Here is a 15,962-nt window from a genome sequence, read left to right as displayed (position 1 = left end):
GGAGAAGGGGACAATAGAGGATGACATGGTTGGATGGCATCACCGACTCAATGGACATGAGTTTGAGGAAGCTCTGGGAGTTGGTGATGGACAGGGAAGCCTGGCGTGCTGCAGTATATGGAGTTGCAAAGAGACGGACACGACTGAGCGGCTGAACTGAACTGAAGGCTTTGAATCTATTTGGAGGATATTGCCATAGTTGATGTCAAGTTCAGTTGTCCTTGTATATGTATAATAATGAGATTACCCAGCAGAGCTGTAATGTTGTACAAATAGAAGGCTAGGGAAAGAATCTTGCAATCCTGAGCATTTAAAGGGCTATGGAACAACAGCTATCCATTAAAGAAGAGGAGGAAGGTACCCATTCCCCACACACGCATATACTTAATATGCCTTGGACATTTTCATGTAAACAAAAAAATAATAGTACCTCATTTTGTGAATGCATTTTTCATAAATTTCTTTGCAACATGAGTACAAGCTGGTCTTTCAGATTCTATAAAGGAACTGAGTGATTTAACATATTAGAAAACAGCATGATTTCCTGTGCATCTTCAAAAGGAGAAATACTAATTTTGCCTCTGAGGCTTATTAGCTCAGGAATATAGATTCGTTTACTGGGTCAAATAGGACTTCCCAGGTGGCTCAGTGGTAAAGAACCCATCTGCCAAGCAGGAGACATGAGTTTGATCCCTGGGTCGGGAAGATTCCCTGGAGAAGGAAATGGCAACCCACTCTAGTATTCTTGCCTGGGAAGTCCCATGGACAAGAGAGACTGGTGGGTTACAGTCCGTGGCTTCACAGAGAGTCAGACACGACTTAACAACTAAATAGTAGCGTCGGCAGCAACTGTGGGCCAAATACATTTGAAATGTTTTATTGAAATCCAAGTTTTCTGTGACCTGTGTTTCCACTGTCCTTTTCTGTGGCTAACTTATAATCCAACTATTTTTTTTTTTGTCTGTTTGTGTAGAAGGAAGTAAACTAAAATTCTATCTTATTTATGTTTCTAATAAAGATTAATGTAATAGTGATTGATACTACATTCGGAATTGCACCATTTTCCAAGTTTTGCAAACTCTTGTGTCTCTATATTGTCTGGAAACTTATGATGGGCAATAGGGAAAAATCAGAAGCTAATAGCTTAATTATTAAGTGTAACGTGAACATTTTCACCTAAATTTGAAAAAATATGTAAAAATTATTTTCGTGGTAATTTCAAGAATGCAGTGACTGCCTTTATAATAGATTATATTAGGTTCATGTTATTTTTCTCATGTATTATCAGTCAGTCAGTTCACTCACTCAGTCATGTCTGACTCTTTGCGACCCCATGAACTGCAGCATGCCAGGCCTCCCTGTCCATACCAACTCCTGGAGTTACCTCAAACTCATGTCCATCGAGTTGGTGATGCCATCTCATCCTCTGTCATCCCCTTCTCCTCCTGCCCCCAATCCCTCCCAGCATTAGAGTCTTTTCCAGTGAGTCAACTCTTCGCATGAGGTGGCCAAAGTATTGGAGTTTCAGCTTTAGCATCCTTCCTTCCAAAGAACACCCAGGACTGATCCCCTTTAGAATGGACTGGTTGGATCTCCTTGTAGTCCAAGGGACTCTCAAGAGTCTTCTCCAACACCACAGTTCAAAAGCATCAATTCTTCAGCGCTCAGCTTTCTTCACAGTCCAACTCTCACATCCATACATGACCACTGGAAAAACCATAGCCTTGACTAGACAGACCTGTGTTGGCAAAGTATTGTCTCTGCTTTTGAATATGCTATCTAGGTTGGTCATAACTTTCCTTCCAAGGAGTAAGCGTCTTTTAATTTCATGGCTGCAGTCACCATCTGCAGTGATTTTGGAGCCCCCCAAAATAAAGTCTGACAGTGTTTCCACTGTTTCCCCATCTATTTCCCATGAAGTGACAGGACGAGATGCCATGATCTTAGTTTTCTGAATATTGAGCTTTCAGCCAACTTTTTTCACTCTCCTCTTTCACTTTCATCAAGAGGCTTTTTAGTTCCTCTTCACTTTCTGCCATAAGGGTGGTGTCATCTGCATATCTGAGGTTATTGATATTTCTCCTGGCAATCTTGATTCCAGCTTGTGCTTCTTTCAGCCCAGCATTTCTCATGATGTACTCTGCATATAAGTTAAATAAGCCTGATGACAATATACAGCCTTGACGTACTCCTTTTTACTATTTGGAACCAGTCTGTTGTTCCATGTCCAGTTCTAACTGTTGCTTCTTGACCTGCATACAGGTTTCTCAAGGGGCAGGTCAGGTGGTCTGGTATTCCCATCTCCTGAAGAATTTTCCACAGTTCATTGTGGTCCACACAGTCAAAGGCTTTGGCATAGTCAATAAAGCAGAAATAGATGTTTTTCTGGAACTCTCTTGCTTTTTCGATGATCCAGCAGATGTTGGCAATTTGATCTCTGGTTCCTCTGCCTTTTCTAAAACCAGCTTGAACATCTGGAAGTTCACGGTTCATGTATTGCTGAAGCCTGGCTTGGATAATTTTGAGCATTACTTTACCAGCATGTGAGATGAGTGCAATTGTGTGGTAGTTTGAGCATTCTTTGGCATTGCCTTTCTTTGGGATTGGAATGAAAACTGACCTGTTCCAGTCCTGTCGCCACTGCTGAGTTTTCCAAATTTATTGGCATATTGAGTGCAGCACTTTCACAGCATCATCTTCCAGGATTTGAAATAGCTCAGCTGCAATTCCATCACGTCCACTACCTTTGTTCATAGTGGTGTTTCCTAAGGCCCACTTGACTTCCCATTCCAGGATGTCTGGCTCTAGGTCACACCATCTAGATCACACCATCATGATTATCTGGGTCGTGAAGATCATTTTTGTACAGTTCTTCTGTGTATCTTGCCACCTCTTCTTAATATCTTCTGCCTTTGTGAGGTGCATACCATTTCTGTCCTTTATCGAGCCCATCTTTGCATGAAATGTTCCCTTGGTATATCCAATTTTCTTGAAGAGATCTCTAGTCTTTCCCATTCTGTTGTTTTCTTCTATTTCTTTGCATTGATTGCTGAGGAAGGCTTTCTTATCTCTCCTTGCTATTCTTTGGAACTCTGCATTCAGATACTTATATCTTTCCTTTTCTCCTTTGCTTTTCGCTTCTCTTCACAGCTATTTGTAAGGCCTCCCCAGACAGCCATTTTGCTTTTTTCGCATTTCTTTTCCATGGGGATGGTCTTGATCCCTGTCTCCTGTACAATGTCATGAACCTCCGTCCATAGTTCATCAGGCACTCTATCTATCAGATCTAGTTCCTTAAATCTATTTCTCACTTCTACTGTATAATCATAAGGAATTTGATTTAGGTTATGCCTGAATGGTCTAGTGGTTTTCCCTACTTTCTTCAGTTTAAGTCTAAATTTGGCAATAAGGAGTTCATGATCTGAGCCACAGTCAGCTCCCGGTCTTGTTTTTGCTGACTGTATACAGCTTGTCCATCTTTGGCTGCAAAGAATATAATCAGTCTGGTTTTGGTATTGACCATCTGTTGATATACCTGTGTAGAGTCATCTCTTGTGTTGTTGGAAGAGGGTGTTTGCTATGGCCAGTGTGTTCTCTTGGCAAAACTCTATTAGTCTTTGCTTCATTCCGTATTCCGAGGCCAAATTTGCCTGTTACTCCAGGTGTTTCTTGACTTCCTACTTTTGCATTCTAGTCTCCTATAATGAAAAGGACATATTTTTTTGGTGTTGGTTCTAAGAGGTCTTGTAGGTCTTCATAGAACCGTTCAACTTCAGCTTCTTCAGCATTACTGGTTGGGGCATATTCTTGGATTACTATGATATTGAATGGTTTGCCTTGGAAACGAACAGAGATCATTCTGTCATTTTTGAGATTGCATCCAAGTACTGCATTTCAGACTCTTTTGTTGACCATGATGGCTACTCCATTTCTTCTAAGGGATTCCTGCCCACAGTAGTGGGTATAATGGTCATCTGAGTTAAATTCACCCATTGCAGTCCATTTTAGTTCACTGATTCCTAGAATGTTGATGTTCACTCTTGCCATCTCCTGTTTGACAACTTGCAATTTGCCCTGATGCATGGACCTAACATTCCACGTTCCTATGCAATATTACTCTTTACAGCGTCGGACCTTGCTTATGTATTATAATGATATTTAATTATGTAGGATTGTGCCCTTATACTCAAGGGTGAAGTGTCATGATATCAGCACTTAATTTCAAATGGTTCAGGGCAAAAAAGGATGTGCATATATTTAGACAGAAATAAAGCAAATGTGGTAAAGCAAATCTACTTTAAGTGGATTTAAGAGAAGGGATATAGGTGTTCATTTGGCGATTCTTTCCAATTTTTGGTAGGTGTGAACATTTTTAAAATAACATATTTGATGAAAAATTAATACTAGGCTTAAAGTTGTATTTAACCACAGAATTTGTGTGTGCATGTGGACATCTTGATCTCCCAAATTCCCAGTTGCTTAGCAGTTCTTTTTTTTTTAATAATATTTTTATTTATCTGGTTGCAGTAGGTCTTACTTATGGCACCCAGGATCTTCGATCTTCCTTGTAGCATGTGAAATCTTTAGTTGCGGCGTGTGAACTCTTAGTTGTGGTATGTGGTATCTATTTCCCTGACCAGAGTTGAATCTGGGCCCCCTGCATTGGGAGTGTGGTATCTTAGCCACTGGACAACCAGAGAACTCCTTTATTATTTTTGTTTGTTTGTTTTTTTACTGTGGCAAAATACACATAACATAATTTTTAACCATTTTTAACTGTTTGAAGCAATTCCGTGGCATTAATGTATTTGCATTATTGGGCAACTATAAACACTGTCTGTCTCCAGAATTCTTTGATTATCCCAAACTGAAACTAAACAGTAACTCTTCACTCTCCTCTTCTTCCATAACTAGTCTTTATATTAATTATGCTTGTCTATGTTTTTAAAGATAGACCAGAACTTTGATTTTGATGTCAGATCATAATAGATATTCTAAAAATATTTTATTTTGAACTAATACCCTTTACCTAGCTTTCCTAATTTAACATCTTATACTTATTGTAGCACAGTAATCAAAACCAGGAAATTAACATTGATACGATACTATTAATTCAGCCAGTGTTTGACAAACTACACCTGAAAGCTAAATCTGACCCTCATGTTTTTATAAATGGTTTTATTGGTGCAGTGTCATACTTACTCAATTATTGCTTTCATGTGTTTACAGTGAGAAAGTTGAGTAGTGGCTGCAACATTGACCTTATAGCCTATAAAGTTGAAAATACCATCAGATCTCTGACCTCTGATGTAAACTGTAGATTTTATTTGGTTATCATTATTTTTCCCACTTGTGTTCTTTTTCCACTTTGGAATCCAGTCTAGGATCCTACATTGAATTCAGTTGTCTCCTTAATCTACTCCAGTCTGTGACAGTTTCTTTATCTTTTCTTTCATGACCTTGACACTTTTGAAGAGCATTGATCAGTTATTTTCTAGACTGTCGATCTGTATGTATTTGCTTAGTGTTTATTATGGTTAGATTTAGGTTATTAGACATTGTGACAAGAGTACTGCAAGTTATATTGAATCCTTCTTGATGTGTTGTACTGAGTGTGTATGATAACAGTATGTTTCTTATTGGTATTGTTAACCGGATTAAGTTACTGAAGATGGTATCTGCTGACTTTTTCTGCTGTTAAAAAAACCCTATTTTTTGTTCGGATTTAATAAATATCTTATAGAGAGCTACTTTGAGACAATGCAGATATTCCATTTCTCATACTTCTTTCTACCCACTAATTTTAGCATCCAACTGCCTAAGCAGTTTTTATTGTGTTGTATGTTTAAGTGGTGATTTACAATTTCTTTCATTACTTCTACGAAGAGTTGTTTCCCCCTATTTATCTATTTATCACATTACTTATATTAATATGGACATATAGATGTTTTATTTTATTTTATGAGTTACAATCCAGGTTTTCATTTTATTGCTCAGATTGTTCCAGCTTTGGTTGCTGGGAGCTTCTTCAAGTTGCATCATGTATCCTTTGAATATATCCCCATCAGTTTTTGAGAAATGCTTTACTTTCTGGTACCACAAGATAGTCCCGGGTTATCTTGTATTTCCCCTGCCTGCCTTCCTCTGACCAGAAAATACAGGTATTCTTCTGGGGTTTTAGGTGCCTGTGTCTTACTGGCAATTTTGGTACAGAAAAATAAAATTTTGGAGAGAAAAAATAAAATTAGGTATTCATCTTATTTTCTTGTGATAGGCAGGACTCAGCTCCTTTTTCCCAATTCTGTGGCTAGAAATGAGGTTCTCCCAGAGTTTTGCAGTCAGCACCCTTTGCATAATTTGCAATTCAGCCCACCTTCCTGTCAAAACCAGGAAAGGAGTGGGGAAAAAAAAAAAAAACAAAACACATGACTTTCATCCTCCCACACAATTTTATGAGGATCATTATTTAAGTTTTGATTTCAGTCCCCAATCTGCCTACTCTTATTCCCTTTGCAGAGTCCTTAGGTTGTTTGTTTGTGTATTCTGTCCATAGTTTTCAGTTGTTACAAGTGGCAAAGAGACTGTAATCACCCTTAGTTCACCTTGGCCAGCCTACTTAGCTTGCTTAAAATAACCAGAATCCTTGTATTGACTGATAATTTTTCATTTTGTCCGTTTACATACAGTTAATATACTTATATTTTAATGTAGAATCATAGTTTTATGACCATACTTGGTTTTCACTTGGATTTTTATAAATACCAATTGAGTCATTAACTGGTCTAATCTGTATGATGTCATATGTACTAGAGATATTATTCTCATAATACTCTTAAGTGTTAATGTTATGTTATTTACAAATTAAGCAAATTGAATTCCTATTAGAAAGCACTTAATAACCTTTAATATTTTTTATTCAAGTGAGTAGTGAAGATTCTGAAGATTCTGATTTTCAGGAATCTGGAGTTAGTGAAGAAGTTAGTGAATCTGAAGATGAACAACGGCCCAGAACAAGGTAAATATATTATTTTTTCAAAAATTTTAGAAATTAATAACCATGCTTCAAATTATTTGTAGAAAGTTTGCTGTTACTAATAGTGAAAATCACTCAGTCGTGTCAGACTCTTTGCGACCCCATGAACTGTAGCCCACCATGTTCCTCTGTCCATGAGATTCTCCAGGCAAGAGTACTGGAGTGGGTTGCCATTCCGTTCTCCAGGGGATCTTCCTCACCCAGGAACTGAACCTGGGTCTCCTGCATTGCAGGTAGATCCTTTACCGTCTGAGCCACCAGGGCATAGTAGTTAAGTAAAATATTTAACATTTTGATTTGAAACTGTTAAAATAATTAATTTAAAAATAGTATATAAACATTATATATAGTTGAATTGTACGTTCTGAAGTAGGTGGACATTCAGTGTGCAAAAACACCTTTTTTTTAAAAAAAATTATTATATATTTGGCTGTATCAGGTCTTAGTTGCCGAATGCAGGATCTTCATTGCAGCATGCGAGATATTTCCTTGCAGTGTGCACAGGCGTCTCTCTAGTTATAACGCATGGGCTGTAGCATGCACGGGCTCAATAGTTGCCCTATGGCATGTGGGATCTTAGTTTCCTGATCAGGTATTGAACCCATGTTTCCTCCACTGCCTGCCATTGGAAGGCAGATTGTTAATCACTGGACCACCAGGGAACTGTAATTTTTCATTGCTGTGGTAGAAAGTTGTAGTGTAGTAGTTATGAGGTTCTGTAGACCAACTGCCTCAATCTAACTCCTAGTTTTACTATACTTCCTATTTGTATGAATACTCTGTGGTTCAGTTTCGTCAACTGTAAATGAGGAAATTAACATTATTATTTCCCTTATTGATTATTGTGGGCATTAAATGAGATTAAAGGACTTATAAAATAATGCCTATTTTGCAGATAGTAAGTGCTCCATAAATGCTATTATTCTTTCATAACACTACTAAATACAACTTAGCCATGGAACAAAAACAACTCTACTAGTATTCTATTAATTAAGATGTGTTTGTTTTTTCAATACGCATGGATAACTAATCTAGATTACTAGCTGATTAAAATTTTGCTTCCTTCTTAGCATAGTATTTAATAATACTGACCATTCTAAGAAGATTTTTATTTCCTCTGGAATAATATGATACGTCCATCAATTTGTGTTTGTGTGAGTGTGTATATGTATATCTATATGGGTGTTTGCATGTGTAAACTGTAATAACTTTGAGATTGTTTTAGCTTAATAATTACCATGTTGTACCTGGAGTATAGCAGCATATTGTACTTTCAGTTCAGTCAGTCGCTCAGTCATGTCAGAATCTTTGCGACCCTATGCACCGCAGCATGCCAGGCCTCACTGTCCATCACCAGCTGCCGGAGTCCACCCAAACCCATGTCCATTGACCAAGTGATGCCATGCAACCGTCTCATCCTCTGTTGTCCCCTTCTCCTCCTGCCCTCAATCTTGCCCAGCATCAGGGTCTTTTCAAATGAGTCAGCTCTTTGAATCTGGTGGCCAGAGTATTGGAGTTTCAGCTTCAGCATCAGTCTTTCCAATGAATACCCAGGACTGATCTCTATTATGATAGACTGGTTGGATCTCCTTGCAGTCCAAGGACTCTCAAGAGTCTTCTCCAATACCACAGTCGAAAAGCATCAATTCTTTGGTGCTCAGCTTTCTTCACAGTCCAACTTGCACATCCATACATGACCACTGGAAAAACCATAGCATTGACAATGGTTGACGGACATTTGTTGGCAAAGTAATATTTCTGCTTTTGAATATGCTATCTAGGTTGGTCATAACTTTCCTTCCAAGGAGTAAGTGTCTTTTAATTTCATGGCTACAATCACCATCTGCAGTGATTTTGGAGCATAGAAAAAAAAGTCAGCCACTGTATCCACTGTTTCCCCATCTATTCACCATGAAGTGGTGGGACCGGATGCCATGATCTTAGTTTTCTGAATGTTGAGCTTTAAGCCAACTTTTTTACTCTCCTCTTTCACTTTCATCAAGATGCTCTTTAGTTCTTCTTCACTTTCTGCCATAAGTGTAATGTCATCTGCATATCTGAGATGATTGATATTTCTCGTAGCAATCTTGATTCCAGCTTGTGCTTCCTCCAGCCCAGCATTTCTCATGATGTACTCTGCATATAAGTTAAATAAGCAGGGTGACAATATACAGCCTTGACGTACTCCTTTCCCTATTTGGAACCAGTCTGTTGTTCCATGTCCATTTCTAACTGTTGCTTCCTGACCTGCATACAGGTTTCTCAAGAGGCAGGTGGTATTCCCATCTCTTTCAGAGTTTTCCACAATTTATTGTGATCTACATTGTCAGAGGCTTTGGCATAGTCAATAAAGCAGAAATAGATGTTTTTCTGGAACTCTCTTTTTCCATGATCCAGCGAATGTTGGCAATTTAATCTCTGGTTCCTCTGCCTTTTCTAAAACTAGCTTGAACATCTGGAAGTTCACAGTTCACATATTGCTGAAGCCTGGCTTGAAGAATTTTAAGCATCACTTTACTAGCGTGTGAGATGAGTGCAATTGTGCAGTACTTTGACCATTCTTTGGCATTGCCTTTCTTTGGGATTGGATTGAAAACTGACCTGTTCCAGTCCTGTGGCCACTGCTGAGTTTTCCAAATTTGCTGGCATATTGAGTGCAGCACTTTCACAGCATCATCTTTCAGGATTTGAAATAGCTCACCTGGCATTCCATCACCTCCACTAGCTTTGTTCATAGTGATGCTTTCTAAGGCCCACTTGACTTCCCATTCCAGGATGTCTGGCTCTAGGTCAGTGATCACACCCTCATGATTATCTGGGTCGTGAAGATTTTTTTTGTACAGTTCTTCTGTGTATTCTTGCCACCTCTTCTTAATATCTTCTGCTTCTGTTATACCATTTTTGTCCTTTATCAAGCCCATCTTTGCATGAAATGTTCCCTTGGTATCTCTAATTTTCTTGAAGAGATCTCTAGTCTTTCCCATTCTGTTGTTTTACTCTGTTTCTTTGCATTGATCGCTGAGGAAGGGTTTTTTTTTTTTAATCTCTCCTTGCTATTCTTTCGAACTCTGCATTCAAATGGGTATGTATTTCCTTTTTGCCTTTGCTTTTCACTTCCCTTCTTTTCATAGCTATTTGTAAGGCCTCCTCAGACAGCCGTTTTCTGTTTTGCATTTCTTTTTCTTGGGGATGGTCTTGATCCCTGTCTCCTGTACAGGGTCATGAAGCTCTGTCCATACTTCATCAGGCACTCTGTCTCTCAGATCTAGTCCCTTAAATCTATTTCTCACTTCCACTGTATAGTCATAAGGGATTTGATTTTGGTCATACCTGAACGGTCTATTGGTTTTCCCCACTTTCTTCAATTTAAGTCTGTTTTTGGCAATAAAGAGTTCATGATCTGAGCCACATCAGCTCCCAGTCTTGTTTTTGTTGACTTTATAGAGCTTCTCCATCTGTGGCTGCAAAGAATATAATCAGTCTGATTTTGGTATTGACCATCTGGTGATATCCATGTGTAGAGTCTTCTCTTGTGTTGTTGGAAGAGGGTGTTTGCTGTGACCAGTGTGTTCTCTTGGCAAAACTCCATCAGCCTTTGCCCTGCTTAATTCTGTACTCCAAGGCCAAATTTGCCTGTTGCTCCAGGTGATTCTTGAGTTCCTACTTTTGCATTCCAGTCCCATATAATGAAAAGGACAACTTTTTTTGGGTGTTAGTTTTAGAAAGTCTTATAGGCCTTCATAGAACCGTTCAACTTCAGCTTCTGTAGGGTCACTGGTCGGGGCATAGGCTGTGATTACTGTGATATTGAATGGTTTGCCATGGAAACAGAGATCATTCTGTCGTTTTTGAGATTACATCCAAATAGTGCATTTTGGACTCATTTATTGACTATGATGGCCACTCCATTTTTTCTAAGGGATTCCTGCCCACAGGAGTAGATTTAATGGTCATCTGAATTAAATTTACCCATTCCAGTAGATCTTATCTTAGTTTGCTGATGCTTAGAATGTCGATGTTCACTCTTTTCATCTCCTGTTTGACCACTTCCAATTTGCCTTGATTCATGGACCCAACATTCCAGGTTCCTATGCAATATTGCTCTTTACAGCATCGAACCTTGCTTCTATCACCAGTCCCATCCACAGCTGGGTGTTGTTTTTACTTTGGCTTCATCCCTTCATTCTTTGTGGAGTTATTTCTCCACTGATCTCCAGTAGCATATTGGGCACCTACTGACCTGGGGAGTTCATCTTTCAGTGTCCTATCTTTTTGCCTTTTCATATTGTTCATGGGGTTCTCAAGGCAAGAATACTGAAGTGATTTGCCATTCCCTTCTACAGTGGATCACATTCTGTCAGATCTATGCAGCATGACCCGTTTGGTTTGGGTGGCCCCACACGGCATGGGTTAGTTTCATTGTGTTAGACAAGGCTGTGGTCCATGTGATCAGATTAGCGTGTTGTCTGTGATTGTGGTTTCAGTCTGTCTGCCCTCTGATGCCCTCTCCCCGTGCCTACCATCTTCCTGGGGTTTCTCATACCTTGGATGTGGGGTATCGCTTCACCGCTGCTCCACCAAAGCACAGCCCCTGCTCCTTACCTTGGACATGGGGTAGCTCCTCTTGGCTGCCACCCCCAGCCTCAGGCCTGGGGTCATTCCTCTTGGCCTCGCCTCTGCGCCCTTGCAGCCAACAAGCTTTCGGTTCAGATCAGTTCAGTTGCTCAGTCGTGTCCGACTCTTTGCAACCCCATGAATCGCAGCATGCCAGGCCTCCCTGTCCATCACCAACTCCAAAAGTTCACTCAAACTCATGTCCATTGAGTCGGTGATGCCATCCAGCCATCTCATCCTCTGTCGTTGCCTTCTCCTCCTGCCCCCAGTCCCTCCCAGCATCAGGGTCTTTTCCGGTGAGTCAACTCTTCACATGAGGTGGCCAAAGTGTTGGAGATTCAGCTTTAGCATCAGTCCTTCCAATGAACACCCAGGACTGATCTCCTTTAGGATGGGCTGGTTGGACCTCCTCGCAGTCCAAGGGACTCTCAAGAGTCTTCTCCAGCACCACAGTTCAGAAGCATTAATTCTTCGGCGCTCAGCTTTCTTCACAGTCCAACTCTCACATCCGTACATGACCACTGGAAAAGCCATAGCCTTGACTAGACAGACCTGTGTTGACAAAGTAATGTCTCTGCTTTTTAATGTGCTGTCTAGGTTGGTCATAACTTTAGTTCCTAGGAGTAAGTGTCTTTTAATTTCATGGCTGAAATCACCATCTGCAGTGATTTTGGAGCTCCCCAAAAATAAAGTCTGACACTGTTTCCACTGTTTCCCCATCTATTTCCCATGAAGTGTTGGGACCAGATGCCATGATCCTAGTTTTCTGAATGTTGAGCTTTAAGCCACGCTTTAGGGGAATATAAAATAACAATAGGATATAATGAGAATTTTAAAGAACTGAGATGGAATTCAGGTAACACAAAATTCACCATTGAAAAGTGTAGAATATAGGGGATTTATAGAATATTCACGAAGTTGTGCATCTGCTCCCACTATCTAATTTCAGAACATTTCCACTATTCCAGAAAGAAACCCTATGGCCCTTGGTCATTTCCCGTTCTTCCTGCTTCTCATTTCTTGGCAAAAACTAATCTGCTTTGTGTATGGATTTGCCTATTCTGAACATTTCATATGAAAAGATTTGTAAATATGTGTCTTTTTATGAATGGAATCTTTCAGTTAGCATGTTTTCAATTTTGATCCATGGTGTAGCTTGTTTCAGTACTTAAATCCTTTTTAAAAAACTTCATTGAAATTTAGTGTATTTCCAGAATATATACAGAACATATACAGAATAAATTTAATATATTTACAGAAATTGTGTTAATTTCTGATATATAGCGAAGTGTTTCAGTTATACATATTTATCTTGTTCTTTATATTCTTTCATTATGGTTTATAACAGGGTTGAATATGGTTCCCTGTGCTATACAATAGGGCCTTGGTTTTTACCCATCTGATATATATATATATAAATTATATATATATATATATATATATATATATGTAATCGTTTGAGTCTGCTAATCTCAAACTCCCAATCCTTTTTTTCTTTACTCCTCCTTCTCCCTTGAAAACCAGAAATTTCTTCTGTCTGTGAGTCTGTTTCTGTTTCATAGATATGTTCATTTGTGTTGTATTCTAGATTCCACACATAAGTGATATATGATATTTGTCTTTCTCTTTCTGACTTAAAGCATTACTATAATCGCTGGGTCCATTCAAGTTGCTGCAAATGGAATTATTTCATTCTTTTTATGACTAATATTGCATTGTGTCCATGTGTAGCACATCTTTATCCATTCATCTGTCAGTGGACATTTAGATCGTTTCCATGTCTTGTCTGTTGTAAATAGTGCTGTTGTGAATATAGGGATGCATGTATCTTTTTGAATTTTAGTTTTTGCTTGAGTATATGCCCAGGAATGGAATTGTGGATCATTTGGTAACTCTGCTTTTCGTTTTTTTGAGCACACTCCATACTGTTTTCCATTGTTCCAGTTTATATTTTTACCAGCAGTGTATGAGGGTTCTCTTTTCTCCACTCATTCTCCAGCGTTTATTGTTCATAGAATTTTTGATGCTGACCATTCTGATGGTTTTGAGGTAGTACCTTATTGTAGTTTAATTTGTGTTTTGCTGATTATTAATGAATATGATTATCTTTTCATGTGCTTTTTGGCTTTCTGTATGTCTTTGAAGAAATGTCTATTTAGATCTCCTGTCCATTTTCTTGATTTTGTTGTTGTTGTTGTTATTGAGCTGCAGTGAGCTCTTTATATATTTTGGAGTTTAATCCCATGTCAGTTGCACTGTTTGTAAATATTTTCTCTCATTCTGTGGGTTGTCTTTTCATTTTGTTTGTTGTTTCCTTTGCTGTTGAAAAGCTTTTTGGTTTAATTAGGTACCATTTGTTTATTTTTTATTTTCATTATTCTATGAGGTAGATCCAAAAAGATACTTCTGTGATTTATGTTAAAGAGTGTTCTGCCTATGTTTTCCTTTAACAGTTTTATAGTGTCTGGTGTAATATTTAGGTCTTTAATCCATTTTGAGTTTATTTTTTGTATGGTGTTATCATGGAGAAGGAAATGGCGACCCACTCCAGTACTCTTGCCTGGAGAATCCCATGGACGGAGGAGCCTGGTGGGCTGCAGTCCATGGGGTTTCAAAGAGTTAGACACGACTGAGTGACTTCACTTCACTCACTTCATACTTTCTTACTGGAGAAGGAAATGGCAACCCACTCTAGTATTCTTGCCTGGAGAACCCCATGAACAGAGGAGCCTGGCTGGCCATGGTCCTTGGGGTCAAAGAGAGTCAGACATGATTGAAGTGACTAAGCACGCATGGTGTTATAGAATGTTCTAATTTCATTTTTACATGTAGCTGTCTACTTTTACCGCACCATTCAGTGATCATATTGTCTTTTCTCCATTGTATGTTTTTGCCTCCTTTGTCATAGGGTGACTGACCATAAGTGCTTGAGTTTATTTCTGGGCATTCTATTATGTTCCATTGATGTATATTTCTTTTTTTGTGTCAGTACCATACTATTGATTACTGTAGCTTTGTAGTATAGTCTGAATCCAGGACGCCTGATTCCTCTAGCTTTGTTTTTCTTTCTCGGTATCGCTTTGGTTATTCAGGGTCTTTTGTTTTTCTAAACAAATTGTAAATTTTTTTGTTATACTTCTATTAAAAATGCCATTGTTTATTTTTAGGGATTGCATTGAATCTGTAGATTGACCTGAGTAGTACAGTCACTTTGAAAATATTGATTCTTCCAATCCAAGAACACAGTATATCTTTCCATCTGTTTCTGTCATTTTTTATTTCTTTCATCAATGTCTCGCGTGATTTGCCAATTACCTTTAGTGTTGTGTTTGGATTGCATTTTCTTTTTTGTGTCTGTATCGTAGATTTTTAGTTTGTAGTTTCCATGAGGTTTTGGTACACCAGCCTGTGTATTAACAGAATTGTTTTAAATTGCTGGCCTCTTAATTTCCAAGCATTTCCAATAACCTGCATTTGTACTCTTCTCATAATTGCTGATTTGATACCTTATTTGGGTGTGGATGATTTCCTACCTTTACTGTATATTTGCCTTTACCAGTGAGGCTTTCCATTTATAATTTTCTTATTTCTGGTTGTTTCCTTTTCTGCCTAGAAAAGTTCCTTCATTATTTGTTGTAAAGCTGGTTTCACTGTGTTGAATTCTCTTAGCTTTTGCTTGTCTGTAAAGCTGTTGATAGCTGTGTTGAATCTGAACGAGAGTCTTACTGGGTAAAATATTCTTGGTTGTGTGTGTTTCCCTTTCATCACTTTAAATATATCCTGCCATTCCCTTCCGGCCAGAAAAGTATCTGATTAAAAATCAGCTGATGCCTTATTGGGATTCCACTGTATATTATTTGTTGCTTTTCTGTTGTTGCTTTTAAAATTTTCTCTTTGTCTTTAATTTTTGTCAGTTTGAATTGTATGTGTCTCATTGTGTTCCTCCTTGGTTTCATACTACATGGGACTCTCTGTACTTCCTGGACTTGAGTGAGTGTTCCCTTTCCCATGTTAGGGGAGTTTTCAGCTCTTACCTCTTCTGATCTTTTCTCATGCCCTTTCTCTCTCTTTTCTCCTTCTGGGACTTGTATAATGTGCAAGTTGGTACATTTAATATTGTCTCTAAGGTCTCTGAGACTGTCCACCTTTCTTTTCATTCTTTTTTCTTTATTTGGTTCTGTAGCAGTGATACACACCAATTTGTGTTTTAGCTCACTTATTCGTTCTTCTGCCTCATTTATTCTGCTATTGATTCTTTTGAGTATATTTATTATTTTTGTTATTGTGGTGTTCATCTGTTTATTTAAATCTTGTA

General features: G+C 38.5%; 1 protein-coding gene across 8 annotated transcripts in view; it reads left to right on the top strand.

Annotated features, from left to right (window-relative positions):
* The window catches only part of ATRX (ATRX chromatin remodeler), a 287,562-nt gene that overhangs the window by 131,270 nt on the left and 140,330 nt on the right, over positions 1-15,962 (top strand). For all 8 annotated transcript variants that reach the window (XM_044936882.1, XM_044936879.1, XM_044936880.1 and 5 more), the window contains one exon: positions 6,922-7,015. In XM_044936882.1, the coding sequence (XP_044792817.1) occupies positions 6,922-7,015 (94 nt within the window). The remainder of the gene's footprint in view (positions 1-6,921; positions 7,016-15,962) is intronic.

Source organism: Bubalus bubalis, chromosome X, assembly GCF_019923935.1.
Source record: "Bubalus bubalis isolate 160015118507 breed Murrah chromosome X, NDDB_SH_1, whole genome shotgun sequence".
Lineage (NCBI taxonomy): Eukaryota > Metazoa > Chordata > Mammalia > Artiodactyla > Bovidae > Bubalus > Bubalus bubalis.
Note: the sequence above shows the minus strand (reverse complement) of the source record. Positions and strands in the feature narration are given on the sequence as shown.